Source organism: Rana temporaria, chromosome 9, assembly GCF_905171775.1.
Source record: "Rana temporaria chromosome 9, aRanTem1.1, whole genome shotgun sequence".
Lineage (NCBI taxonomy): Eukaryota > Metazoa > Chordata > Amphibia > Anura > Ranidae > Rana > Rana temporaria.
In genome coordinates this window covers 52033223-52060124 of record NC_053497.1, presented here as the reverse complement: position 1 = coordinate 52060124, position 26902 = coordinate 52033223, and the positions used below count along the sequence as shown (strand labels likewise).

The 26902-nt window shown below is 42.7% G+C and overlaps 1 protein-coding gene across 2 annotated transcripts in view; it reads left to right on the top strand.

Moving 5' to 3' along the window:
* Positions 1-2238: 2238 nt before the first annotated feature.
* Positions 2239-26902, top strand: part of DHX16 (DEAH-box helicase 16) — a 65517-nt gene continuing 40853 nt past the window's right edge. For both annotated transcript variants that reach the window (XM_040323449.1, XM_040323448.1), the window contains exons 1-12: positions 2239-2465; positions 6118-6408; positions 9609-9817; positions 10019-10178; positions 10354-10410; positions 10863-11114; positions 14113-14331; positions 16571-16765; positions 18557-18667; positions 19216-19331; positions 21090-21300; positions 25241-25339. In XM_040323449.1, the coding sequence (XP_040179383.1) occupies positions 6211-6408; positions 9609-9817; positions 10019-10178; positions 10354-10410; positions 10863-11114; positions 14113-14331; positions 16571-16765; positions 18557-18667; positions 19216-19331; positions 21090-21300; positions 25241-25339 (1827 nt within the window). In that variant the 5' untranslated portion in view covers positions 2239-2465; positions 6118-6210. The remainder of the gene's footprint in view (positions 2466-6117; positions 6409-9608; positions 9818-10018; positions 10179-10353; positions 10411-10862; positions 11115-14112; positions 14332-16570; positions 16766-18556; positions 18668-19215; positions 19332-21089; positions 21301-25240; positions 25340-26902) is intronic.

The window sequence follows — 26902 nt, the reverse complement described above, 5'->3', positions numbered from 1 at the left end:
CTGTCCCGAATGTCTATAATATTGGAATTAGAATTATTGTGTGTATGTTCTGTTTTGTTTTAGGTAAGCTGATCTTCTATCAAAACTGCCGGAGAGTGGGCGGGTTAGATAGATAGAACAGGGATGGTAATGTAAATCGGTGAATTGTTACAGCATGACAATGTATACTATGGTCCTATTTATTTTCTTCCCTTCGCTTCCAAGTTAAAAGTTCAGGTGCTGGCGCTCAGGCTTGAGTGCCATTGTTTCCGCCACTGGGGACAGTGTCTATCTGTAGTGGGGGGAGTATGTAGCACCCTGCTCCTGATTGACAGGCACTGCCTCAAATTTAATGGGGGGGGGGTCTGAGCTGTTATTTGGCTCAGACCAGAGTAATTAAAGGCAATTTAGCCTCTGTCCTAGCCATGGCTGTGCTGGGAGTGATCCACCATTGATCGCCTGGGGGTGTTATTACCTCCCCAGGCCAAGGGTGGCAGCAGTCATGTCATGGTACATCGAGTGTCCCCCTCAGCAACAAATTAATGGGAGTGGTTACCCCGCTGTGCATGCTGGGCAGGGGTACTTAAGAGACAGACGACATTGGTGCAGGGTCCGTTCGCGCCTCGTGGCCCACCTGGCCAGAGGTGCGTGTTGTGAATCCTAGCTCCGGGACCACGTTGGCCCAGGGCTGTGGCTTCTTCTGGTGGGCCCAGTTGTCTGACTGGGGCCCATACCGCAGAGGTGATCCTGTGCTGTCCGTCCTGCGAAAGGAAGCCACTTGATGAAGGAGACCAGGGGAGGACCTATCCTGGTAAGGACCATGCAAGAGGCTGGTACCTTACGAGAAGGCCTGGAAGCTTCATCCAAGGATGCACCGTACACCGAGAGGCCTGACAGTGTCACCTGTCAGGTTTAAAGATTCTAGTGAGAAAAGCTAAAGAGATCCGGGTGCTGAATCCTGTGACAGAGGATTCCGGACCAAAATATCTGTGGCAGAGACTGTACTTTATTTAGTGCGTCATCCCGGCTGCTAGGCCAGTGAGAGGGACCTATCCGGGTGAGCAATACCCACTCTGGCTAGAGTGGCGACGAGAACTGTTTGCTGGAAACAGGAGTGTTTTCTTACTTTGTGACTGTGCACTTGAACCTACCTACCCTTCCACCCCTCACTCCTCTTTTCTACTAAAGTTCTTCAAAATAAACCCAAAGAGAAAAGAGGTACATTGTGTGTGGACATTGAAATTCTTCGAACTCTCCTTTCATCCTGGACAGCGAGAATAGAGGTAACGTGCCACCCAAAATCTAAACCAGCAGCTCCTACGGGGGTAGTGCTACACTGAATAAGCTGAAATACCTAGCAACAAAGGATGCAAAAGGTGATAGTTTTCGCTATTGGCTAAAAAAAATAAAAAAAAATAAAAAAGCTGTATAAAAATGCAACAAAATTGCACATAAAGCGCGCAAAAAATTGAAAAATGCTTAAAGACGCTACGCTCAGATGTGAATGCAGCCGCGTGTTTTTTCTATGTGCGCCACCAGCCTATTTAAAATAAACAGGCTGCTTTGACCACTTACAGACCACCCACAGTCGTTATATACTGGTACTTTGAAGAGGCTGGCTAGCTGCCATGACCATGGTATCTTCTTCTTCAGCGGGCGGTCCGCTTTCAGATAAAAAGTGTATTTATTCCAAAAAAAGTGCGCTTGTAAAACCGCTGCGCAAATACGGTGTGACAGAAAATATTGCAACGACCGCCATTTTATTTTCTAGGGTGTTAGAAAAAACATATAATGTTTGGGGGTTTTAAGTAATTTTCGAGCAAAAAAAGTTGTAAACGCCAAATCTCAGAGGCTCAGTCATTAAGTGGTTAATATAGCTCTTTCCAGTAATGCAACTATGATGTGTATAGGCACTTAGACAATTGTTATTGGATATAGTACTGTACATTAGGGCGGGTTCACTTTCTTATGTAAAAGAGCGGTTGCTAACGTAAGTAAGCCAAACATCCTTTGTCTACACTAGTCGTCCTGTCTTCTCTACACCTATTCTACGCTCTTGATAAGTTGGAACTTTTGACAGAACATCGCTCGTCCTGCGCCAGTTCCCGTTGCTCTGTCATAAGTTCCAACTTATCAAAAGCTCCAACCGACTGTGATGCGCATGCGCGTCCACGAGAACGTCACACCGTATCTTTTGGACAACGTCCTGTGTCTCCAGCGCCCTGTGTCATATTCTCCAACGGTCAGAGTCTCCTGCGCATGCGCGTCCACGAGAACGTCATTCCGATTCCCATCAGAATCACCAACGAGTTGGAGAATATGACAGAACACCGCTTGTAGATCTCGCTGAAACGCAGTGTGCGTTCCAGAACACGGAAGTGTAGTGGACGTTGTGGAAGATGTCATCAACAGGCGCCAAAGGCTCCTTGTATCGTAACGGAGTGTGAGGAAAGCAAGGGGACGGAGGTGGTTGTTGTTTTTACATGGTGAGTATTAGAAGTGCTGGAGATGGAGGCCTCACCATTGTACAATAACAGAGGCTGGCGTGGGTGGGAAAGGCACGCTGGGACTTGTAGTGGTGAGGAGATACACAATGGCCAATAAAATGACGTATTTATGGACGATTGTTATTTAGTAAGAAGAGCAAAATTCACTCAAGCATTTAAAGTGAAACTCACATTTTGATGTGAGAAAAAAAGAAATCCCCACCAGATGAAATGCATACGTATTAATGCCCGTTCACACCTGTGTGATGTGCATTTGTTGTGTGACAGTATATGGAGGACTATTCATGTGGGCTGCCTTATGTGCGAAAAATGCGACAGAGCAGCTCCTGGTACTGAGACTCGTGCGTTTTGATGTGACAAAACGTGTCTGTAGCTGCACTTGGGGTGTCAGTAAAGTGGAACTAAAGCCAACGATTTAACGGTTTCAAAAAAACTTAAATTCCTGTCATGCTAGACTGCTAACTGTCACATTTGCTTGTGTCCTCAACCAAACTGTCAAACCATCCAATGGCTGGTGTCTATAGGTCGACCGATATATCAGCAGACCGATATATCGGCCGATATTTGTCCGTTTTGGAGAAATCGTCATCGGACGATTTTTATCCAAATTATGCCGATATTTTACATGGCCGCTAGCGGTGCCACGGATCCGGAGCTAGGCCGAAGCCGCGTCCTTTCCTGATGCTGTGACCACGGCGGCAATCCGTGGATCCGCGGATTGCTGCCGCGGTCACAGCATCAGGAAAGGCCGCGGCTTCGGCCTAGCTCCCGAGCCGCGGCCATCTTGGTACACCCAGCGCGGCAGCCCTCCTCTCTGTTTACGCCCACAGAGGAAGAGGGGCCAGCGCGTGGGACACACACCGCTCTCTGGTGTCTGTAGCGGGGGGGAGTGTCTATACTGGAGGGAGAGGGGGTCTGTACTGAGGGGGTGACACCATTTTTTTGCCAGTGCCAATTAGTGCCACTTGCCATCCAGTGCCATCTGCCAGTGGCAATACCAGTGCCACCATACAGTGCCAATTAGTGCCACCTTCCATCCAGTGCCATCTGCCAATGCCACCGCCAATACCAGTGCCAATTAGTGCCACCTTCCATCCAGTGCCACCTACCAGTGTTAACTAAAGCCATCAGTGCCACCTGCCAGTGCTAACTATTGCCACCCAGTGCCACCTGCCAGTGCCACCTGCCAGTCAGTGCCACTTGCCAGTGTCACCTGTTGGTGCCATCTGCCAATTAGTGCCACCTGCCAGTGCCAATAAATGCCACCTGCCAATCAGTGCCATCTGCTAGTACCATCTTTCAGTGCCATCCAGTGCAACCTGCCAGTGCCAATAAGTGCCTTCTGCTAGTGCCATCTTCCAGTGCCATCCAGTGCCACGAGCCAGTGCCACCAAAAAAAATAAAGAAATCGGCCTGAAATATCGGCCGCAAAAATCGACATCATATATCGGATTTCTAAATATCGGCATTTCTAAATATCGGCATCGGCCAAAGAAAAACCCATATCGGTCGACCTCTACTGGTGTCATAACTGATCACATGTGCAGAACCATGGCAACTGCCAATTAAACAAAGGCCAAGATGGCAGCTTTCTTGGTGGAAAAGGTTAGCAGGGTTTAGTTCAGTTTTCAAGCCCCGTTCATACCTGGGCGTTTTGCGATCCTGCCCAGAATCTCAAAACGCATGTCAATCGCAAAATGCAGGTTCAAGTGGCATTGTTTTCAATGGCACCTAAAACGCAATGCAGTTTTGCTGTGCATTTTATAGCGTGGCACATTGCGTGAAGCTTGTCGCCCAAAAAGGAGCAGGAGCTTCATGTGATATGATAAATTGTGGAAAATAGACACCATGTTTTAGGCGCCATTGAAAATAATGGCACCTGAACCTGCGTTTTGAATGGCTGAGATTCCCAGAAAAATGTTTGCGCGTCCTCTAATCTCCTCTTTAACCCCAACTCCCACTTTTCGTACTTCAGTGAGCTGTGGAGGTGAGGAATGAGAACAGAAAGAGGGAGTTCATGTTAGAGATGAGTTCGGAGAATGACTCATTTTGGACTTTTGACAAATGTTGCCTGATGGAGAATTGATCTCTGTCATTTAGCCCTGGTTCACACTGGGTACGATTTGGAACGATTTGAGATGCGATTTGACATGTCAAATCGCATCTCAAATCGGCGGCAATTTTCGTCAATGGCACTGTCCTAATCAGTGCGACGCCGCATCTGCGATTTCAAAAAGTAGTTCCTGTACTACTTTTTGCGATTTCGGGCCGCGATTTACATTACATTGCGGCCGAAATCGCGGCAAAATCGCAGCCGTAAAATCGCGCATTTTACCGCGATTTTGAATTCGCAGCAGTGTGAACCTAGGCTTAATGCATACAGATCTGGAAGATTCTGCACCAGAGAATATTTGGGGACCTCCCTCCCTTTTTTTCATGGTCTTAGTTACATTGGAGTGATTTCCCTTCATTTCCTGTCCCAGAGATGCAACAAAAAGTGAAAGTAAATCTCTGTAAAGTGAGAGGAATTCCTCACCTACACAGTGGTCACCTGAACTAGTGTCCCCATTGCAAGATTTTTCCTCTATTCCTGTTCAGGTGACAACTAGTAATGAGCTCAGGCAGGTTTTTGAATATGCGTCTGCAAAGTCTTTTGTCGTTTATTTGCTAATGCAGGATTGATATTGACAAACCCTTTCTCTGCTGCTTTTAATAACTATTTGCTGGAAAATTCTACCTGACCACTTCCTTACTGCTCTATAGCCGAAAGACGGCCCGCATCCGGAGCACTCTGTGATCGCTGTGTCCTTCGGACACAGCCGACAACAAAATGGGGGGGAAAGGGTCAATCACAGTGACCCTTTACTATGTGATCAGTTGTGTCCAGTCAAAGCTGATCACGGTGTGAACAGACTTTCCGGTTATTGGCAGTACTTTCCTTGCATGCTTTTACAGCAATGTCCTGCAAGCGCACCGCCCCAGTGTGAAAGCACCCATTGTAATGAATGGGATGTAGTTTACAGGCGCTATTTCTAGCACTAAAACGCCTGAAAACTGCCTCAGTGTGATAGCGGTCTAAAGGTGGCACAGACAGCAAATACAATTGACAGGTGTTCTTATCCCTCTGCACTCCATATAAAACTAAGTTGAAAAAAAAAACAAAACCTGGTCTCGATCCAGCGCTGTGCCCGAAAGCAGTGGCGCTCTCTCGCTCTCTCTCATTGGCCATGAAGGCAGCAGTGGGAGCCATTGACTTCTTCTGCTGTCAATCACAGATTGTGAAGAGAGTGGGGGACAAGGCCAAGCCATGCTCTGTGTGTCGATGGACACACAGAGCAAAGCTCGGGATTGAGCCTGCATGCGTGCCCCCATAGCAAGTGGCTTGCTATGGGGGCGCTTCAAAAGGGGGGAGGAGCCAGGAAGTATACCATTTTTGTTATTTAAAAGAAAGGTAATCCCTTTACATTCACTTTAAACATGTAGTTATAACTACATAGGGCAATATATTGTGTTTTCTTCAGGACTCTTGGGCAAAGTTGAGTAGTTTTGGCAAAGAAAGGCAAATAGGCACGACTGGTGTTTGTATGTAAATTTCACATTTTGTGACTCTATCATTCTTTCTTACTTACAGCTGCTCCTGCCTCCTCTTGCTGAAGCTTAGCTCTGCTCCTCCAGTTGTGTTTCCAGGATTCGCTCTAACCTGCCATTGACTGAGAATCTAAAAATGGATGTGGTGGAAGCCTGGGTGAAGGATCAGCTCCATGAAGTTCTGGGTATGAGCGATCGTCATGTGGCCCAGTTCCTTGTTGGCACTGCTAAACGGAGTTCAAGCTCTGTAGATTTTCTAAGCAGGCTAACTAGCACAGGAGCAATCGATGTCACAGATAAAGTGCGAAAATTTGCGGAGGAACTCTGGTTGAAGGTAAGAGTGTTAGTTATATGTATTGTGTACTTGATGAGGCCTGGAAAAGTGGTAAAAATTCCATTCTTAGAACTTTTTTAAGCCAAACTGGCAAAGTACTGTAATGTTTTGTTTATGGAGTTTGCATGCTGCTACAGGTGGTCACACATGTCATTTTTTAGTCCATTTCAACTACTTTAAAGCCACTGGGATTCGCAAATATATGAATGAAAATAATTGCCATAAGAATGAACGCTACTGGGTCTCTGATTATTCTACGCCAGTGTTTCTCAATTCCAGTCCTCAAGGCGCCCCAAAAGGTCATGTTTTCAGGCTGTCCATTATTTTTCACAGGTGATTTGATCAGTTTCACTGCCCTAGTAATTATCACAGCCATTTCATCTGAGGGAAAACCTGAAAACATGACCTGTTGGGCCGCCTTGAGGACTGGAGTTGAGAAACCATGTTCTACGCTGACGTTCTGGCAACAGCCAGCCTAAAAAGTTCATTAAAGGCTTGCTTCAAGATGATTTTACTGATGTAGGTGGTCTTTCAATTGAATGATAATGTTTCTGGTGTTGTGTTGGTACAGTGGGGGGGGGGGGGTCAAGTGAGGCCTCAGGCCAGGGCTTGCTATATTGTCTTGACTACCTGTGTGTGTGTGTGTGTGTGTGTGCTTAACACTGACACGCAAGAAGCTGCAAGGGAGCAGTTTAGGTGAGTATATGGCGATCGTGAAAAATAATTGCTATGTGTGAGTGCTGGATGAGACATCTGTTTTTGTTCAAGTTAGCAAGTGCCATTTGACGATTCCCTGTGATCGTTCTCTTTTTCTTTTTTTTTTTTTTATAGGGAGGGTAGTTTATTTTTTTATCTTGCTTTGTTAAGAGTTTGGTGCATGGCCTGCTGTGAAGTTTCTCCAGCAATCTCCTACCCTCGCTGCTCATACTTTCTCATCCTCATCATAGATGCCTACTGGCTAGGGGGCAGTGGTGTATGATTCCACGCACTGCACCATACCCGTTCTCTTTTTCATTGGGATACCTTTTAATACATACTGTACACTGCTACAGCGTCATTGTCAGTTGCTTGCTGTTGGATACCACATATAGATCGCCCTCTCTTCTTTAATAATAATATATTTATGGTGAAAAAGGGAGTGGAGGGGTATGGGATTATTGCGGTGCCAGCAAATAGAAACCAAAACACAATAGATATATAAAAAAGATTTATTGGTTACAAGAAGATAAAAATTGGTTCAAACATGTAAACAGAAACGTGGGAGCAAGACATAGAGATAAAGGCCATTGGTCAGGTCTACCCAACTAGTTTCGCCAATCGTTGGCTTCGTCAGGGGATTTGTGACATGACCGTCTCAGTGAGTGGCTCTGAAGGGATAGAACAAGAACAATTTTATCAAATCCATTAAATACAAGTACATACTTTATTCATCATTTGTAACATATATAGTTTGGCTGGAACATATGGCGAAGCAACAGGAGCCAAGGTACCACAACATAAGGTCCAAATCCCCCCCCCCCCCCCCCCCCCCCCACGCTACCATAATAGAAACCCCCACATATAGTGCAGCTATAGCACTAGCAACTAGCACTAAGGTCCCTGTAGGGCAGAAAGTGATGGAAACCTACCCTATGCTCCCCATGCGAACCAGGCAGGAAATCGCCTGAAGGTAGATACAGATTCAGGGACCCCAGCCGTGGCTATTAAAGGACAATGAAGAAAATCAAATTAAGGGAAGGCCCCATACCAATAATCATAAAATTATTTAATAATCGTAGTAATGAGGGCTGCAAATAACGATTATTTTCATAATCGATTAGTTGGTCGATTATTGTTTCGATTAATCGGATAATAGACTAAAAAAAAAAATTTGCTTTTTTTTTTTACCCAATTTGTTGTTGGGCAGATTACAAAACACAAATTGCCGCAAAAACACATTACATGCTTTTCTGCAGATTCTCCATTGAAGTATATTGAACCAAAAAACAAAATAGCACCGCTTTGCGTTAAAAAGTCCTTGCCCTTTCCAAATACGCAGCAGCTGAAAAGAAATCATGGATATGAACGTGTCCCATAGGAAAACATGGAAATGAACTGTAGTGTGTTTCTGCAAAAAGCACCAAAAAACAGAGGTGTGAACCCAGGCCTGAGATGTTTAGTAACATAATGGGGTTAAAAAAACAAAAATAAGTACCAAAAGAGCAAATAATTGCTACTGTAAGGGGTTAATTTTTTTACTGTGGGACAGTGAAAGTAATATTTACAGTAGCGATTTGCTTTTTTGTACTATAAAGGGCTAATTTTAGTTTTTTTAACCCCATTATGTTACTGGCCGATTAATCGATTATGAAAATTGTAATCGATTAATTTCATAATCGATTAGTTGTTTCGGCCCTAGTAGTAATCAATATAGTGTATAACAGCATGACACAAATAGTTGGTAAGGACCTACCTAGGGGGGCTGGCAATTAAAAGAAAGGATGAAAAATGCAGGGACGCTGGGCTAATTTTGTTATAATGTATCTAAAAAATAAGAGAAAGAAATAGAAATATCAAGCTCAATAGATGTAATGAAAGTGTAAGTGAAGCACCTGTTAGTACAGGTATATGCTCAAAAAAGAGCCCTTGTATTGAGAGTTAAAGGTTGATAAAAGGGACTTACAGAGTAAATCCAAGTAGGCTGGCTACTTAGGAGAGCCCAGGTATGAGTTCAAGGTAACCGCAGCAATTAACAAGTAAAGTGCCCAATTCTACAAGAAACAAAGTTTCAGAATAAACAATTGGTTAAGTATAATGCCTTGGATATCAGAGTATGTTTTTTTTTTTTTTCAAAAGAAGGAGCTTACCGAAAGGTTTAAGCACGGTGCATCAGCGTCCCTGCCAGCAGCACTAAGGCTGTGAGGGAGAGGCTTCTTCTAGCCCCACTGATGTGCCAGTGAGTGGCGTTGTCACGCCGTGTGTGCGCCGGGAGATAGACCGTGTTTTTTTTTATATATATCTATTGTGTTTTGGTTTCTATTTTCTGGCACGCAATAATCCCATACCCCTCCACTCCCTTTTTCATTTCTAATTAAGGGATGAGGTGCCATATCTTTATTAGGACCATCGACCACTAACCACCCAATATATTTATGGTGTGTATGTGTATATATAATCTCCCTTCTTCCTTCTTTCTTCTTTTTTTTTTTTCTTCTGCACAGCTTCCCCGTAAAGTGTCAGTTGAACGCCCAGCTCGGGCTGCAGAGCGAGAGGCCCTGGCCATCCAACAGAAAAACAAATCCTACACCCTTCTGGAGGATAGCGATGAGGACGAGGCAAAGGAAGAGAGCAAATATGACAAGAAAAAAAAGAAGAAACATCTGAGGAAAAGGAGGAAAGAGTCGTCTGACAGTGAGAGTGACCACGCACAGTGAGTACAGCTGTTCTGGGACTTGTTTAAAAGCTATGTAATATTCAGTCAACACTGTAGAGTTGCAAAGAATCTGTTCCCTATTGTCATGCCATACGTGAAAATAGAGTAGTGTAGCAAGTATGCCATGCTGGTTTTTGTTAAAATAGACATTAATGAATGATCTGACATCTGATTTGTCCATCTTTCAATGACTTCCAGAAAAGAAAAAGCTTCATCTCCTCAGATAATCTCAGATGAAGAAGACCAAGAAGAGATAGAACGGTTAAAGGATCTGGAGGAAAGAGATGCTTTTGCAGAAAGGGTAAAGAAGAGAGATAAGGAGAAAACCAGGAATATTGTGGAGAGGTCAGATAAAAAGGTAAGGTGTTCTGAAACATAAAGTTGGCTGTAGGGAGAAGGCACTGTGGGGGGAGTTAGTCTATTTGCTGAAAATGTCCACACCCGTTACATTTTTTTACGTATAGTGCTGTCATTTCTTCATTGTATTTCTAGACCTACTATTTTAATTTGTGTTCCCTACAATTACATTCTAGGCATATGAAGAAGCGCAGAAGAGACTAAAGATGGCAGAAGAAGATCGTAAAAAAATGGTAAACCTAATTTAATTCGATATTGCAGTTTTTTTATTTTTGTACTTTTTGCCTGTGGTTTAAAGTGGTTGTAAAGGCGCAACTTAAAACAGAATACATATTGGCCTAAATTTCTGAAGATGTCTAAATTTTCTTAATTTTTTTTACTGCATATATTTATAGCAGAATGTAAAAAAAACAAACAAAAAAAAAAAACATTATTTTTTTCATAATTTCCCGTTTTTTTATTTTTTATTTTTTTTGTTTGTTTATAGCGCAAAAAAAAAAAATGCAGTGGTGATCAAATACCACCATAAGAAAGCTCTATTTGTGGGGAAAAAGGGACATACATTTTATTTGGGCACAGTGTTGCGCAATTTAAAATGACGCAGTGCCGTATGGCAAAAATGTGGGGGGTAAATCTTGCAAATGTTCAAATGGTTAAGGAGTTTAAATGTTTGTGTTTGATACAGGTACCAGAGCTAAGGAAGAAGTCTCGGCGGGACTATTTGGGGAAGAGAGAAAAGGACAAGCTGGAGGACCTGGAGGCGGAGATAGCAGATGAAGAATATTTGTTTGGGCCTGGCCTGACCGCACCCGAGAAAAAGAATTTGGAGTACAAGCGCACAGTGATGGATCTGGCGAGGGAATATGATAAGGCCAAAAAGAAGCAGCACATAGAAACACATGACCGTTACGTTATGCCTGAGGAGACCAGGAGTAAGGTACATTTCAGATTTGATCCAGAACTCATGAAGCACATCTTGTAAAGGATGTAATCACCTAAGTCCATTGTCTGTTCTGACAACAGGGAGGGGTGCATTTGATGTCAGGTGTACAGATCTGAGACAAATTGGCTTATGGTTGGTTTGGCAGACTCTAATCTGCATGCCTAATGTCACAGGTAACTGCCCCCTGTCAAAGTGGAGTGTCGGAAGAAATATAATATTTTTTCGGACAAACCATTCCTCAGTAGTTGTGAGCATTTGAGTAGGGCTTTATAATATGAAATTCTGTCCTTAAAGCGGAGCTCCACCCAAAAGGCACTTTTTGTGGGAGGTATGAGCGGGTACCTGGCTTTGACAGGTACCCGCTCCCACTTTCGGGTCAGAATTTTGAATGGTCTCACAAGCATCTTACACTAGTACTATTAACACAAACCCAAAGCTCATTGACACAGGGCCCTTTATTCAGTTACCTAAATTTACAGAACTATCAAAACTGTTGATATTCCTAAAGGGAGCATAGCCTACTTTTTTTATTTATTAAAATGCTTAACCTACATGTCTTATCTGAAACCCTTGAGGTGCAAAATCAAAGACATTAACATTAAAAGTCCTTAAGAAAGGCAACACACCAGGATAACAGCATATAAAAAAAACTGAGGATCTGTCCGTCACACCCCATAAATTTGGTGACTCCAAAAGCTTGTACAAAAAGTATGGTTTTCAATTCCTGCCGAAATTTCAGAAGGTCATTCTGAAATCTCAGTTTCAGAGGCAAGGAGTTCCAAAATTCAGCTCCTTGTACTTCACTCGTTCTCCCTCTGCATTTTTTCTTTCTGAATTTTGGAATATTAAATTTGGCCAGATTCGCCGATCTCAAGGATCGGGTATACTTGGTGAATTTTTCCCTCAGGTACTCTGGGCCACATCCATACAATGCCTTATGGACAAGACATCTAGTTTTGACCAAAATCCGTTCTTTCACGGGCAGCCAATGCAGGGCTCTAAGGGATAGAGTAATGTGGTCACAACGGTCAACCTTGCAGCGGTATTTTGAATCAGCTGGAGCTTGTGGATGGTACAAGCAGGCAAGTCCAAGTACAGAGCATTGCAGTAGTCTAATCAGCTCCTGAAGATGGCATTGACCATGGTGATCTTGTCAGAGTCTGCGATATATCGTAAAGTCGACCTCAGGAGTCTCAGGTGGAAGTGGCAAGAACTCACAACCTGATTTACCTGAGGGGCGCAAGTTCAATCTAGAGTCAAAGATGACACCCAAGTCCCTGACCTGAATGGTCTCACAAGCATCTTACGCTAGTGTCATTAACACAAACCCAAAGCTCATTGACACAGGGCCCCTTATTCAGCTACCTAAATTTACAGAACTGTCAAAACTGTTGATTTCGCATTAGGATTCCTAAAGGAAGCATACTTGGTACCCTAATTTATCCAGGTATACTTGTAGTGCCACAGTCCACCCAAGAATATTTGTCAGTAATCTGGTGATCTGGTGATCCTGGAATGTGCTTGTGATGCTGGAACACACTGCAGGCTTTTTATATTCACAATCTGTACCACTGGATGTTTGAATGTGGTTTGTGATGCAGAAAACAGAGAGACAAGAAGTTACAGTCTAAGCGTCAAAAAGTACACTTCTAATGCCCTCCTACTTGACTCTATTTTGGGATTCACAGTTTGCATTAATCCCTTTTTGCCCCTTTACCATGACCTCATCTCTAACCCACCCTCCCTCTCCACAGGTGTGTGCCTTCCTCTAGCCGATGAATGCAACCTCCAGTGCTTTTTTAATTCAATCTTATTTTATTCATATAGAGAGAGATATAAGAATATATAAACATTACAAACATTGGTAAGGTACACCAACAATAAGTATTGTGTACGTTGGAAAAAAATGCATATCTAGGCTACATAAATTGGAATGAAAACATGTTTATGTGGCACATCAGGAGACCATCTGTGTTAGCAACCCCTAAAAACATAACAGGTTAAAGTAACATTCATCATCATTTCAGAAAACGGGATCATAGTAGTCCCATTCGTAATGCATCAGGAAAGGTTATATGAAAAACCTGTTTTTATGAAAAATAAGTCGTAGGGGGTCACACACTGAATCGGTAACAATGGATAAGTCGAAGTCATGGTACATTTGCTCAATGGATTCCTAAAGGTGTATTTAGACATAGACATAGAGGAAAATTAATAGGCCCATAAAGATGGGGGACGAGAAGCACATCATGGTCCCAAGGCAACGTTGTCTATGCCGCTCTCAGCCCAGGAGATAAACTCAGAGGAGTATCAGAACATGGACCATGAAGTCCAAGTGAGAGAAAATGTTTGTCTTTACCATATTTACCACTTCAGTAGCCCAACGCCCCAATCCCCCAGGGAAGGCATGATTGTCGATCTCCAGTGACAGGGAATCGCTACTACTGGCTGCTGCAAGAAAGTGTCGCCACACATCTTCTTTATTGGATTTAAATTTGCCAGGGAGTATAGAGAGAGCCACCTCAGGTAAATGTTGAATGGAACTCGCCATCAGTTTACAGGATAGTTTGAAGATCTGTTGCCAAAATCCCGATACAGGAGGGCAACAGGTATCTGGTACTACAGTGCTTTTTTTTACATCCACCAACACAAGTCTCGCTGTCCTCTATGTGCCTGTGCATTTCAACCCCATAGACTTCTGTGGGGCTGCATATTGAGGCTGGGAGCGCGAAGCAAGACGGTGAGAGATGTAAACAAACAACAGAGGCTGCGGCTTTTGGTTGGTAAGTTATACATCTGTGGAAGGGATAGGGTTAGGTTAGGTTAGGTCACATAAGGGAAAAAGGATTAGTAAACTTTTTTTGTTTTAAATTGCACTTGTCTCTAAATATGTTTTATAATTTTACCAGTTGTTAAGGGTATTTTTGCTACATGCTATAATCCAGTTAACTAATTGCAGTACTTCTAATGGTTTGTATTTTGTACTGTGCAGAAAATTCCAGACCGTTATGAGGAGCCGTTGACAGAAGAACGTTTTGCCCCTCGTGAAGAACAGAGGCGATGGGAGGAGGAGCACATTGGAGCAGCAGCTCTGTCATTTGGTGCAAAGGATGCTCGTGCACGGGGACAAAAGCAGTATGACTATGTGATGGAGGAAGATGAGGTGATACAGTTTGTCAGTGCAACGCAAATAAAAGGAACTGTAGAGCAGGTGAGAAGTCCCACTGTCACAAGTGTATCCCTGTTTTACACTCCAAAGAGCCTTGATTCATGCCATTGGTTACAGATGCACTTCGGTCAAAAATAAACCTTTTTCATTTTACACTTTCACTTTTAGGTCTGTACAACATACGAACCTGACAGTGGGGCATTTTATTATAACTATACAGGATTCATATAGCGCCAACTGTTTGCGCAAAGCTTTGCAGTGTAGAGGGGGTGACAGTACAATTTACAATACAGTTCATTACAGAAGGAATAGAAGGGCTCTGCTCATGGAGATTACAGTCTAAAGGGAGGGGGAGATGGTACAAAAGGCAATAGCTGCAGGGATGATCTGATGGAGGTGACTCGGGTACAGTTCCTAGGTGGAGGTGGGGTGGGCTTCTCTGATTAAGTTAGTTTTCAGGGATTGCATAAAGGCGGACAGGGTAGGGGCTGACCAGACATACTGGGGCAGGGAGCTCCAGAGGATGGGAGAGGCTCTGGAGAAATCCTGGTGGGAGGCGGTAACAAGGGAGCTAGAGAGCAGGTGGTCTCGGGAAGAATGGAGAGGACGATTTGGGCGATATCTGTAGCTGAGGTTGTTGATGTAGCTAGGGGCGACGTTGTGGATGGCCTTGTATGTTGTGATTAATATTTTGAATTTTATATGGTCTGGTAGGGGAAGCCACTGAAGGTATTGGCAGAGAGGAGCAGCAGTCAGGGATCGGTTAATTGCACAGTCAGATGGAAGCATTTGGACGGCGGCACTGCCGAATGATTGCTTCCACACAACCTCAGTAATGGTGATCTGCATTGCGTTTACATTCAGTGGACATCCAGGGTCTCAAAAAATCGTCACATAAGGAATTTTGTTTTTTATTTTTTATGGTAAAACATTCAAGTTACACCCTAGCACATAAATTCCCACCAAAATGTTTTTTTTGAGGCCCCGCCTCTATGTGTACGTACACACACGCGTATGAATGTAAACTCAAACACCAAGAGCGCCTACGCATGAAGACGCCGGTTGCAATATACAAGTGACATATCGCAAGCTGTTTGCTCTGGGCACAGGGAGGGGCCAGAAGCATCGGCAGGGGGACCTGAGAAGAGGAGGATCGGGGCTGTTCTGTGCAAAACTACTGCACAGAGCAGGTGAACTATGACATGTTTGTTATTTAAAAAAAACTAAACAAAAAACTTGCCTTTTAATATCACTTTAATTCTTAATGACTATAGTCCTACAATCGTATGTGTTTCTGTATACTTGCATTGAGTTGGTAACTGAAAGTACTGAAGCCATAAGGTCAGTATAACAGCTAGCCAACTATTATTATTTTAGGAGAAGATCAGCAGTGGCAGCCTTCATATTATTTTTGGGAAAGGCTTACTTTAAATTGACTAGGTGACATAGGAGATGGTTGTCATGCAACCTTGCAGTGTGTTTGCCTGTCTGGCTAAAACCCTACATTTGCCCCCATTTTTGTTTTTTAGATGACCTTGACAATGTTTCCTTCTTCCATTCTTGGGGGGATAGAGAGCACAGCATAAAATAAGCTGTACTCTAAATATACACATCTCCAACATAATGCACTGAAAAGTTGAGTCTTATCTCAAAAACAAAACACCAGAACAAGAACTTTGTAATTAAAATTTCAGAGGTGGGAAAGTATAGATAAGTATTTGCTTCTGAAGTGCATTGGTTGTTTGTGTTGGATGTCTTCATGTCAAACCTTTGCTTAGCGCTCTTTGGAGCCAGGAGGGTTTGGATGGCTGCAGTAACCATTCAAACCAAGCCATTTAACATTAGAAAAGTGTGTAATGTCTCAAAGGTATGTTGGGCCTAATTTTATAAAAATTATTATTTAATTCCAAAAGAAACCACAGAATCGTCAATATTTCTTTATTCAGGCCTTGGGCTAGCGCAAAATCAATGCATTTATGATTTTTTACTTTATTTGTGTAATAAAATCTATATTTTGGAATAAATTGTCTATAGGGTACAGAAAAAGCGTGTGTGTGTGTGTGTGTGTGTGTGTGTGTGTGGTTTTTTTTTTTTTTTTTTTCCTTCAATTGGATTTCTTTACTTTTAGAATGTCATTGAATAACATTTACTAGTCACGTCACAAACTGTTGTGGCTTATATGATCTCAGGCCTCACATCCATCATAGGACAAATTTGAAGAGTCGTTTTGAACTCTTAGATTAAGGCATATTTTTTATAAAAATTTTTTCTAAATTGTCAGGAAGATGAAAACGAAAAAGCACTCTCAGAGCTGGAAAAAAAGAACTTGTCCCTGCAAGAGGTGAGACGCAGCCTTCCTGTCTTCCCATACCGAGAAGATCTCCTCAAAGCCATTGCTGAGCATCAAATTCTCATTATTGAAGGGGAGACAGGATCCGGCAAGACAACCCAGATCCCACAGTATCTGCATGAAGAAGTGAGTTGTTCTGTTTGCATGCTTTTTTTTATGCTGATTAAATTGCGGGTCTCTACTATTTTTGTTTTGTAAGCTATTGTGTAATAGCTTTAGGCTTGGGAGCGCCAATCTAAGTGAAGGGGTATAACCATAAAGAGTTTATTAAAACAGCCAGATGGCTACTCGCATGACAATAAGGTTAACAGGCATGTACAGAGAGATATCGAGTCACTAGCAGGGTCCCACAATGTGCCGCAGCAGGTTCACCGTTCTCCCAGCCAAGTTGTAACAATCAGAACGCCGGGACTCGGCCTGACGGTATCGTAAACCAGATTGGAATGCACACGGAGTCCTGGACCAACTGTGATGTCAGGATGTGTTGGGTGACGAGTTTCAAATCTTCTTTTTTTTTTCTCAGACATGATAGGCTGGCGTGAGTGTTAAGCCCTGTACACACAGGCAAGAATCTCGTCGGGGGGGAAAAAAACGTTGTTTTCCCTGACGAGATTCTTGGCAAGAATCTCTTGCCACCCGAGTGTACAGACTCGTTTCAAAAGAACCGCGGTTCTCTTGAAAGGTATGAACGCGGTGACATCATCACGTACGACGAGCATGCGCTCGTCACATTCGATGCCATCTTGCTGCACCCTACCTATGCCTAGGAAGCTACCGCGCATTCATCAAAGTAATATCGAGCATGCGCGGGTTTCCACGGCGACCAGGTAAGTATACACACTCTCGGGTTTCTCGACAAGAAAACTGCGGAGAATCTCACAACGAGAAAATAGAAAACATGTTCTCTATTTTTTCTCGTCTAGATTCTGGGCAGTTTTCTTGTCGAGAAACCTTAAAGCCTCATACACACCCTCGGTTTACTTGGCAAGAAAGCTCTGCCAGCAGTTTTCTTGCTGGTTCTTGCCGAGTAAACCGAACGTGTGTACGAGGCTTCAGTCTTTTGTATAGGCTGACCCAGGGTCAAGCTGAGTTAACACTAATGCATGAATACATACAAATCCAAGCCTGGTGTGAAGGAGACTATTACAAGACGCTAGAACTAAAATCTAGTTGCAGTAACACTCTGTTGCTGGTTAAAAACATGTTTGTGCTAAATTAGCAAAAAATGGCCTGGTCGTGAAGGGGGTAAAAACCTTCTGGCGATGGGGTGGTTGAAGAGATTGTCAGTTAAGGGCAAAACCTCCCATCCCCACACCTATGTCTTTATGAAACTCCCCTCCAGCGATTTCTCACCACTGGAGGGGGGTGGATGTGCTCGGGTTTATCCGTCAATTGCTGATCTCCTGAGCACTGATGCACGATGAAGGAGGAAACATCACCACTTTTCCCAGGGTACTGCAGCAGCCTACACTGGGTACTTTGCTGACAGCCTCAGTGGAGGAAAGGGCGGTTAGAAACTGCTAAAAAAGATGAATATCATTGGGTTGAGAGGGTACTTTTTACAGAAACGATTACTTTACTGTGAATGGAACGATGCCCCCCCCCCCCCCCTTTTTTTTTTTTTTTTAAGGAAACCTATGAGAGAAATGCTGGAGCTGCTGTTCTGGGCTTGTTTTTAAATGGTGTGGGCTCTGTGGCCATCACCCTAATCATGGTTTCTCTACTTGGTCACTGACCTGGAACAATTATGCAGCAAGTGATATCGAACAGTCTGCATATAGTAAGGCCAGGGTCGGGATGACCGTGCTGGTATTGGTAACAGGTCAGCAACAAGCAGCTTACACTTTTTCTCACAGGTTCACTGTATTTCTTTGTGCAATATTTAGTGCTTCTGTTTTTCTTCTCTGTCCCATGTAGGGTTACACTAATAATGGAATGAAAATCGGATGCACACAGCCTCGAAGAGTGGCAGCCATGAGTGTGGCAGCTCGTGTGTCACAGGAGATGTCCGTGAAACTGGGTAATGAGGTAATCTGTCAGTGATAATTGTAGTTTGTTTTATTTCAGTTGTCATTTTTAGCTTTTTGTCTTTTTTATTTATGATGATATTCTTTTGCAGACACAACATAGTGCTGTGTAGATGACAATGAATAAAGTTTATTAAAGCGTATCTAAGCCAAAAAATACAAATGTAATATATTGAACCTTACCAATTTTTAGGTGTGGTGATTTTAAAGTTATCTCTATTTGATCCTTCTTTTTGTTTTTTCCTTTTTTTTTTTATCCTGTGATCCTATCACCCTTCCTTCCCTAGGGTGCCAATGTTTACTTTCTGTACTGTGTATATTGTGGATAAGCCTAGGAATCTAACTCTTAAATTTGGACAACCAAACCACTCCCCCACCCTCCTCATCTCCTTGACATAGGGGGAAAGGTTCTGTAGTCTACAGAGGGTACTGGGTACAGCTGATAATAGTGTTTGAGACTTCAGTGTGGCAAAGGCAGCACCTACAATAGGCTTACTGGATATTTGTATCCTCCTTAATTCTTTTTTCCTCCTACCCTCCCAAATCCAGGTTGGATACAGCATTCGGTTTGAGGACTGCACGTCTGAGCGCACTGTGTTGAAGTATATGACTGATGGAATGTTGCTGCGAGAGTTCCTCACAGAACCAGACTTGGCTGGTTACAGGTATGATATACAGATCTCTAATAAAAGTTACTTTTTTTTTTTTTTAATTTCCCATTTTCTCTTCTTTTTTTTCTCCCTATTTAGAAACTTTTCTTTCCATCTCCATTTGTTCTTTTTGCTCCCCCCCACGTTTATGTATATTGTTCGTAATATATTTACTAAAGCTGTGATTTTCCCCCCCCCAAACAGAAGTAAAATATACAACTAATTAAAAATTCTTGACATCTTTAACTACTTCCATACCATGCACTTACGCACCTTCCTGCCCAAGCCAATTTTCAGCTTTCAGCGCTGTCACAATTTGAATGACAATTGGGCGGTCATGCTACACTGTACCCAAACAATTTTTTTTATCATTTTGTTCCCACAAATAGAGCTTTCTTTTGGTGGTATTTGATCACCTTTGCAATTTTTTTTTTTTTTTTTGCGCAACAACAAAAAAAAGACCGAATAAAAAAAAAAAAAAAGTGTTAATTTTTTTCTGTAAAATTATTTTGGAAATAAGTAAGTCAATTTTCTTCTTCAATTACCGGCACTGATATGGCTGCACTGATAAGGCGGCACTGATGGACACCGATAAGGTGGCACTGATAAAGGTGGCACTGATGGTCACTGATAGGCGACACTGATGGGCACTGATAGGCGGCGCTGGTATGTGACACTGATGGGCACTCATAGGCGGCACTGATGGGTACTTATGGGTGGCACAGATGGGCACTGATAGGTGGGCACGGATGGACACTGAGGGGTGGCACTGATGGTGGCATTGCTGGGCACTTTTTTTAAATGTTTCCTATGTTGTGCCCATGTTGCCAGTCAGTGCCCATTTGTGGGCACTGATTGGCATCTATTGCAAATATTTTTTTTTAACATATGGATGGCCATGTGGTACATACCTGGCAATCCACGTTGCCCCCTTCCCTGGTGGTCCTGGTGGCTTCCCTAGTGGTCACAGGCGTGCGCCGGCATGTTTTCCTGCTGGACGTCAATAGACGTCCAGTCATGATTACAGAACCGCTTCCCGGACGTCAATTGTCTATTGACCGGGTGGGAGTGGTTAAATATCAAAATACCGTATATACTCGAGTATAAGCCGACCCGAATATAAGCCGAGGCACCTAATTTTACCACAAAAAAATGGGAAAACTTATTAACTCGAGTATAAGCCTAGGGTGTCCGTCTGCATGCCTCACTGTGTCCATGCGTATATACGGTAGGTACTTATTGCATATTATTTGAGGAAAATAAACCCTTGATATACAAGGGATAAATAATGCATCTCAAACAATGGTACAAGTTTTTCTATATATATACCCACTCTATTATGTATATTATATACCGTAAGTGAATCTGTATTTTTAACTAAAAACTTTAATAAAATAAGATTTGGAAAAATAAAATTCCCACTACTAAGCAAAAGTTTTGCCCACCTTCTTTCATGATTAAGGCAAACTCCATGAAATATCACAACTGCCACTGTTTTGCCATTGCTGAGCTCCTTCTGAAGGTCCTGTTTGCCTAACTAATTCACTAGCCCATTGGCTTCACATTTTTGAGTCATTGACCTGGAACTAATATGTAACCCAGGAAAGTTGGAAGACCTTATGTTGGTGACACAGTATATTGAGGCAAGAGGTTCTGCATGACAGCCAGACAAGCTAGCATTGGCAGAATGACAGCCTCCATGATTTTTTTTTCAGGAACATTTTCTTGTAATCCAAGTCATTTTTAAATGGATTGTTATTTAATTTTTTTCAGTGTAGTAATTATAGATGAAGCCCATGAGCGGACTTTGCATACAGATGTTCTGTTTGGCCTCATTAAGGACATTGCCCGTTTTCGACCAGATCTCAAGGTCCTAGTCTCCAGTGCCACTCTGAACACAGAGCGCTTTTCTGCATTTTTTGACGATGCACCGGTTTTCCGAATTCCTGGACGTCGTTACCCTGTGGATATCTATTACACCAAGGTAGGCAGCTTTGATTGTAAGGGCAAATGCTACATGAGGACAGTGGCTGAGGAGAAGAGTTGGAGATTCCCTTCTGAAAGAATATCTAAGCCCCTTTTCACACTGGTGCAAATTGTCATGTAATTTGACAGTTCCAAATCGTGTGACAAGTCACACCACATTGTCAGCAATAGAACTGTTTAAATTGCTGCGTCTAATGTCAGAGGTACTTTGAAAAAGGTTCCTGCACTACTTTTTGATGATTTAATTGCGACTTGCATAGACTTCTGTTGTAGCGCAATTTCAAAGCTGCACCAGTGTGAACAGGGGCTTAATCAAAACAGAGTAAGCCATTTTTAGGATTCCTGTTAATTTGTGTGTTGGGGGAGATTTCTTGCCCCAGTACACCACAGGAAGCAAGAAGAAATCTTTCAGTCTTTCTAATGTGAGGCAAACTTTCCACTTGGACATTTACCACTGGAAAGGGTGTATCTATTGGAAGGATTTCCTTCTCTTCCAGTTCTGGTGACAACTGTACAGTTTGACAGTTGTCACCATAACAAATAGAAAGGGTTCACTTCTAAGCAGACACAGGCACCAGAAAAATGTATTTGAATATATTTTAGATTGTACTTTTATACTTTATATAAAATCCCCAACACGTTCATGTTTTAATGTAAATAAGTTTGGGTTTTTGTATAAATAGAGAATAAATCACAAGTTATATGCAATTCTATTTATGTAAATAACTGCATTTGCCCACAGTTCAAAATGATAATCCCAAATATTTATGTAGGGGAATGTGGATATAAAAATAGAAACTGTTCGAGCCCTTTCACACCAGCGGGACCATATGTCCGTATTTCATCCATCCGTTTTCAGATGAAATACGGACATGCATGTATCCCTATGGGATAGCGGGTGTCATCGGATGAACATTTGCTGACATCGCTATGGTCCGTTTCTGCAGACGGAGGAAGATCCTATTTTTTTCATCCGTCATCGGATTGGGTGAACAGACAGTCCGTGTTCATCCGATCCCCCCCCCCCCCCAGAGAGGAAAGGGGAGATCTGACAGGGACCCCCCTGTCATCTGCCGGCTCAGCGGGGATCAACGGAGCAATCCCCACTGAGCAAGCGGATAATGACGGTACGGATACTCACGGGATCCGTACATTTGAAAGGGCCCTTAATTAAAGCATTTTATTCACATTGGTGTAAAAGGCTTAACTGTAATGAGTGTCAGTACACATAGTTTTTTATTGTGGTGCCATTCATTGTTAATGGCACTCCAGTGCAGTGTTTTAATAGCAGCAAAAGCACCTGCAGCTCTTGACTGCTTTAAACAGACTGCCTTAACGTGACACACTGTAAAAGCATTCTAATGCAATGTGTATTGTAAAGGTCCTGTAGTATTGGCATCTCTGTCTAAACAATCAAAACTTAAGAGGTTCTATCCCCTTTCACACTATCTAGAATTAAAACCATGCACATCTCTTACTGCAGAGAGATGTGATAAGTCGGCACACTCTCAATGACTGCGTTATAGAAGCTGAGGACACGCTTGGAAAAGCCTGGCCACCACAGCTTCCTCAAGAAGTACATATCTGAGCCTTGCCCATCAGGCAGGGATACGTGCCCTGTCCACGACTGGTGCTCACCTAATTGTTGTTCCCAGAAAAGAGAACTTCTGTACCCTCTCGACCTCCGCCCCTTCAATCACAACTGGTCCATAGCTAGTCTCTCTTCTAAAATCATCTACAATTACTTTCTTATCCATACTTGGGTCTAAATTATTGTCTCTGCACCAACCCTCTATGGCCTCGTTGCCATCTTCTATTCTCCCAATTAACGTGGTGTCACCTGCAAATTTTAGAACAGAGTTCACCTCAAAGCGGGAGACGCAATAATAAGTATCAAGTAAACAAAAAAGTGCTTGGCACACCTCCCTGTGGCACCACTGTTCTAAGGGATAGAGTCGATGAGTAGCAACTGCCAACTTTTATCCTCTGCTGTCTATCGGCCAAAAAATCAGTAAAATTGGTAGCTATCCAGCTCTGATGGAATACACTTTTTAATGTGATTTTATATTAAGTTTTAAAAGCATTTCATTATAATGGATGTCAGAGCCACTGGATGATGGTCCTTACCTGAGACCATTACTTATGTACTCGGGCAAGAAGGCAATACCTTCCGCTCTAAGACCCCTTTCACACTGAGGTGCTTTAATGCTAAAAATAGCGCCTGCAAAGCTCCCTGAAAGAGCAGCTCCATTCACTCCAGTTTCAAAGCCCGAGGGCAGGACGTTAAAAAATGTCCTGCAAGCAGCATCTTTGGAGCGGTTAGGGAGCGGTGTGTGCACCACCGGAAAAGCGCCACTGCAGCGGGCGCTTTGCGGGTGGTTTTAACCCTTTTTCGTCCGTTAGCGGGGGTTAAAAGTGCCTTGCTATTGACCGAATACCTCTGCAAAAATGATGGTAAAGCGCAGCTAAAAATGGCAGCGCTTTACCGCTGACGCCGCCTGCGCCTCAGTGTGAAAGGGGCCTAAGGAAGCATTAAAGATTTCCATAAAGACATCTGTCAATTCATAGGCACATTTCTTTAAAATAATTGAATGTTATCAGGTCATGCAGCTTTCCTCATTAACCCTTAGCAAGCCTAAATTTACTTTGTGAACAGAAAGCTTATAATATAACTAAGGTCAAAAACTAAAAAACAATATATTATAAAACGAAGTAGAATGTACAATATGTATGTCTTGGTTTGTCATGCAAAAGCAAGTGTATAGAGAAATGTTACCTGCTCCCCCTCAAGTCTGTCGGCTTCCTTTTTATTGTGGAGACAACAGATCTTCCTAGTTTTTCCAAATGTCTCTGTTGTCCCCTTTTGCATTATGCCGTCTTGAGGAGACTACAGCGCGGCGGGGGGACGTCATTGTAGGGTGTCGCTTTCTTTGCTTAGAAAGCCCTAGCATGCCAATCAACTTAGAAGACACGCCAAGGCTTCGCCCACTCTTCCCACATTCAGCTCGCCTATGCCCCTCATATACCCTTCCCATGTCCCACCTTTGCCTCTGTCCACTGGCCGTTGAATCATGGGAACTATAGTTCCCTGTGCAAGACGGACACTAGTATAGTGGAGGGCAATGACATGCTGTCTCTGCAAGACTCCTCCCAGCAGCACTATCTGAATCCAGTGACACAGGCTCAGAGAGGGGGAGAGGGCAAGCAATTGTAGGTGTAAAATGAGTGAACTATGATTTTATTATATTTAATAATGTGCTATTTTAATGAGCTTTGTTAATGGTTCACTAAAAATATATAGGTTGCCTTTAGTTGTACTTCAGAAGCATATTCCCTGGTAGGACAGACCATTTAGTATTCAGTTAATATTCCCTGATTATAATCCAATTGCTTGATTTATGTGTGTATCTATCTATCTTATATATATATATATATATATATAAAATCTCTATCTCTCTCTCTCTCTCTCTATCTTAGATAGATAGAATTTTTTTTTACATGTTTGGGTTATAAGAAAGCCCTAATGTTGAAATAACTGCAACAGCCAACAAAAAAGCAATCAATAAGTGAAAGTATCCTAAGGCAGGTTGTTTCTTTCATGCGTACCGTATTCTGTTGTACATGATATTCAAGTGCATATATAGTACTGTGCAAACATTTTAGGCAGGTGTGGGAAATAAAGCTGTAAATGAAGAATGCTTTCAGAAATAGAAGTTTATTTATTTATTTTTGGATTTCTCCATTGTTCAATTACTTTCCATTTTGTCAATTGCTAAAAATAAACTAACGCTTCTTTTTCTGAAAGCATTCTTATTTTGCAGGATTTTTTCACACCTGCCTGGGACCTTTGCACAGTACTCTGGTTTCAGGTTTTGGCAATTTGTAGAAGTGTAAGAACAGTGCTAAATTTGCTGATTTTAACAAATAACTTTCTGCAGGCCCCAGAAGCTGATTACCTAGAGGCGTGTGTTGTGTCCGTTCTACAGATTCATGTTACGCAGCCATTTGGAGACATATTGGTGTTCTTGACAGGGCAGGTAGGTACATATATATTTTTCACTGTGGTGAGTGTTAAAGCTGGTATAAATATTAAAGCCATAAAGGTATTTCTAATGGAAGTAACCATTTCCTTAAAAAAATAAAATAAAAATTCAAGCGCTGCCAATGATCTTCTTTAGGAATTGCTAGCTTTGATGCAAGGTCTCCATCTTCAGTATTCAGTATTGTCTAATGCTCTGACCCAAAGTACACAGATCAAATCCTTAGCCTACTTATTTTAGGTCACAGTATTGACTCCAGGGGCTCGGCATTACTGTGTAAATGTGACTGGTAGGGAAGGGGTTGGCACTAGGGGGCGATCAAGGGGTTAAATATTGAGTGATTGTAGGGGGAGGGGACTCGCTAGGGGAGGAGGCCGATGTACAGAGGAACACACATCAGTCTCCTCTCCTCTGACAGGACGTGGATCTGTGTTTACACACACAGATCCATGGTCCTGCCGTGATTGCGGGCAATCGCGGGTGCCCGGCGGACATCGCGGCCGCCGGGCATGCGCACTGGGTCCCGGGCGATATGACGTCTACCCGGAGGGAGGGAGGGCTCCTGCCGACGTCATATTACTATGACTCAGTAAGGAAATGGTTAATATCACTTTAACAATGCTGGCAGGCAGGCTTTTGTTGCAGAAGAGACTTCTGTATTTATCTTCTGCTATAAAAGTATCTTGCCTTCCAGCAATGCTTCTTCTGAATTTACACTCGGGTGCAGCTCAGAGTATATTCTTGCTGCACATTGATGTCAAGAGGAATATTAACTTATGCACAGCAGAGTTTTTTTTTTGTCTGGGATTGTCAAAGACACTGAATTGATAATAAGAGTAAATAATTTGTGTTATGGCGATGAGTTCTCATGCCTAGAGGTTGGTAGATAAATTTAGCAGAGTGTAGTTTTGTTTTATGTATAAAACTATATTTGTTTTCTAAATAGGTTCCTTTAAGCCAGTGCATTGTTGGTATACTTACCTTTTCCTTAGATTTACCTTCTAAATTATTTTTTTTCTTTGTCTGATTTTCTCACTTCCTGTTTCTCCTCAGTAAACTTGCCCCCATCATCCGAGTGGTGGTTAGTCAGCCAGAACAGCTTACTGAACAGCTTACTGACTAACCACCACTCGAATGATGGGGGCAAGTTTACTGAGGAGAAACAGGAAGTGAGAAATTCAGACAAAGAAAAAAAACATTTAGAAGGGAAATCGAAGGAAAAGGTAAGTGAACCAACAATGCACTAGCTTAAAGATACCTATTTGGAAAATAAAAAAATAACCTTTACAACCCCTTTAAAATGCTACATAAAAATACCTGTTGATCTATCAAAAATCCAGTGGTCTCCTTACTTTCTGTAGTGAGCAGAGAATGCTGCCTCTGCTGCACTAAAATCCTAAGCAGTGCCTTATGTGCCCTGCACATGACTGTCCCGATGGGTTTTAGAACACCTGCCCCTTATTTTATGAAGAGGGGGAAGTGAGCTGTAGCCCTGCAGGGGAGAACCCAGGCATGGCTGACAAGATGGTGTTGGTATTTCAGTGTCGCAGAGGCAATGTG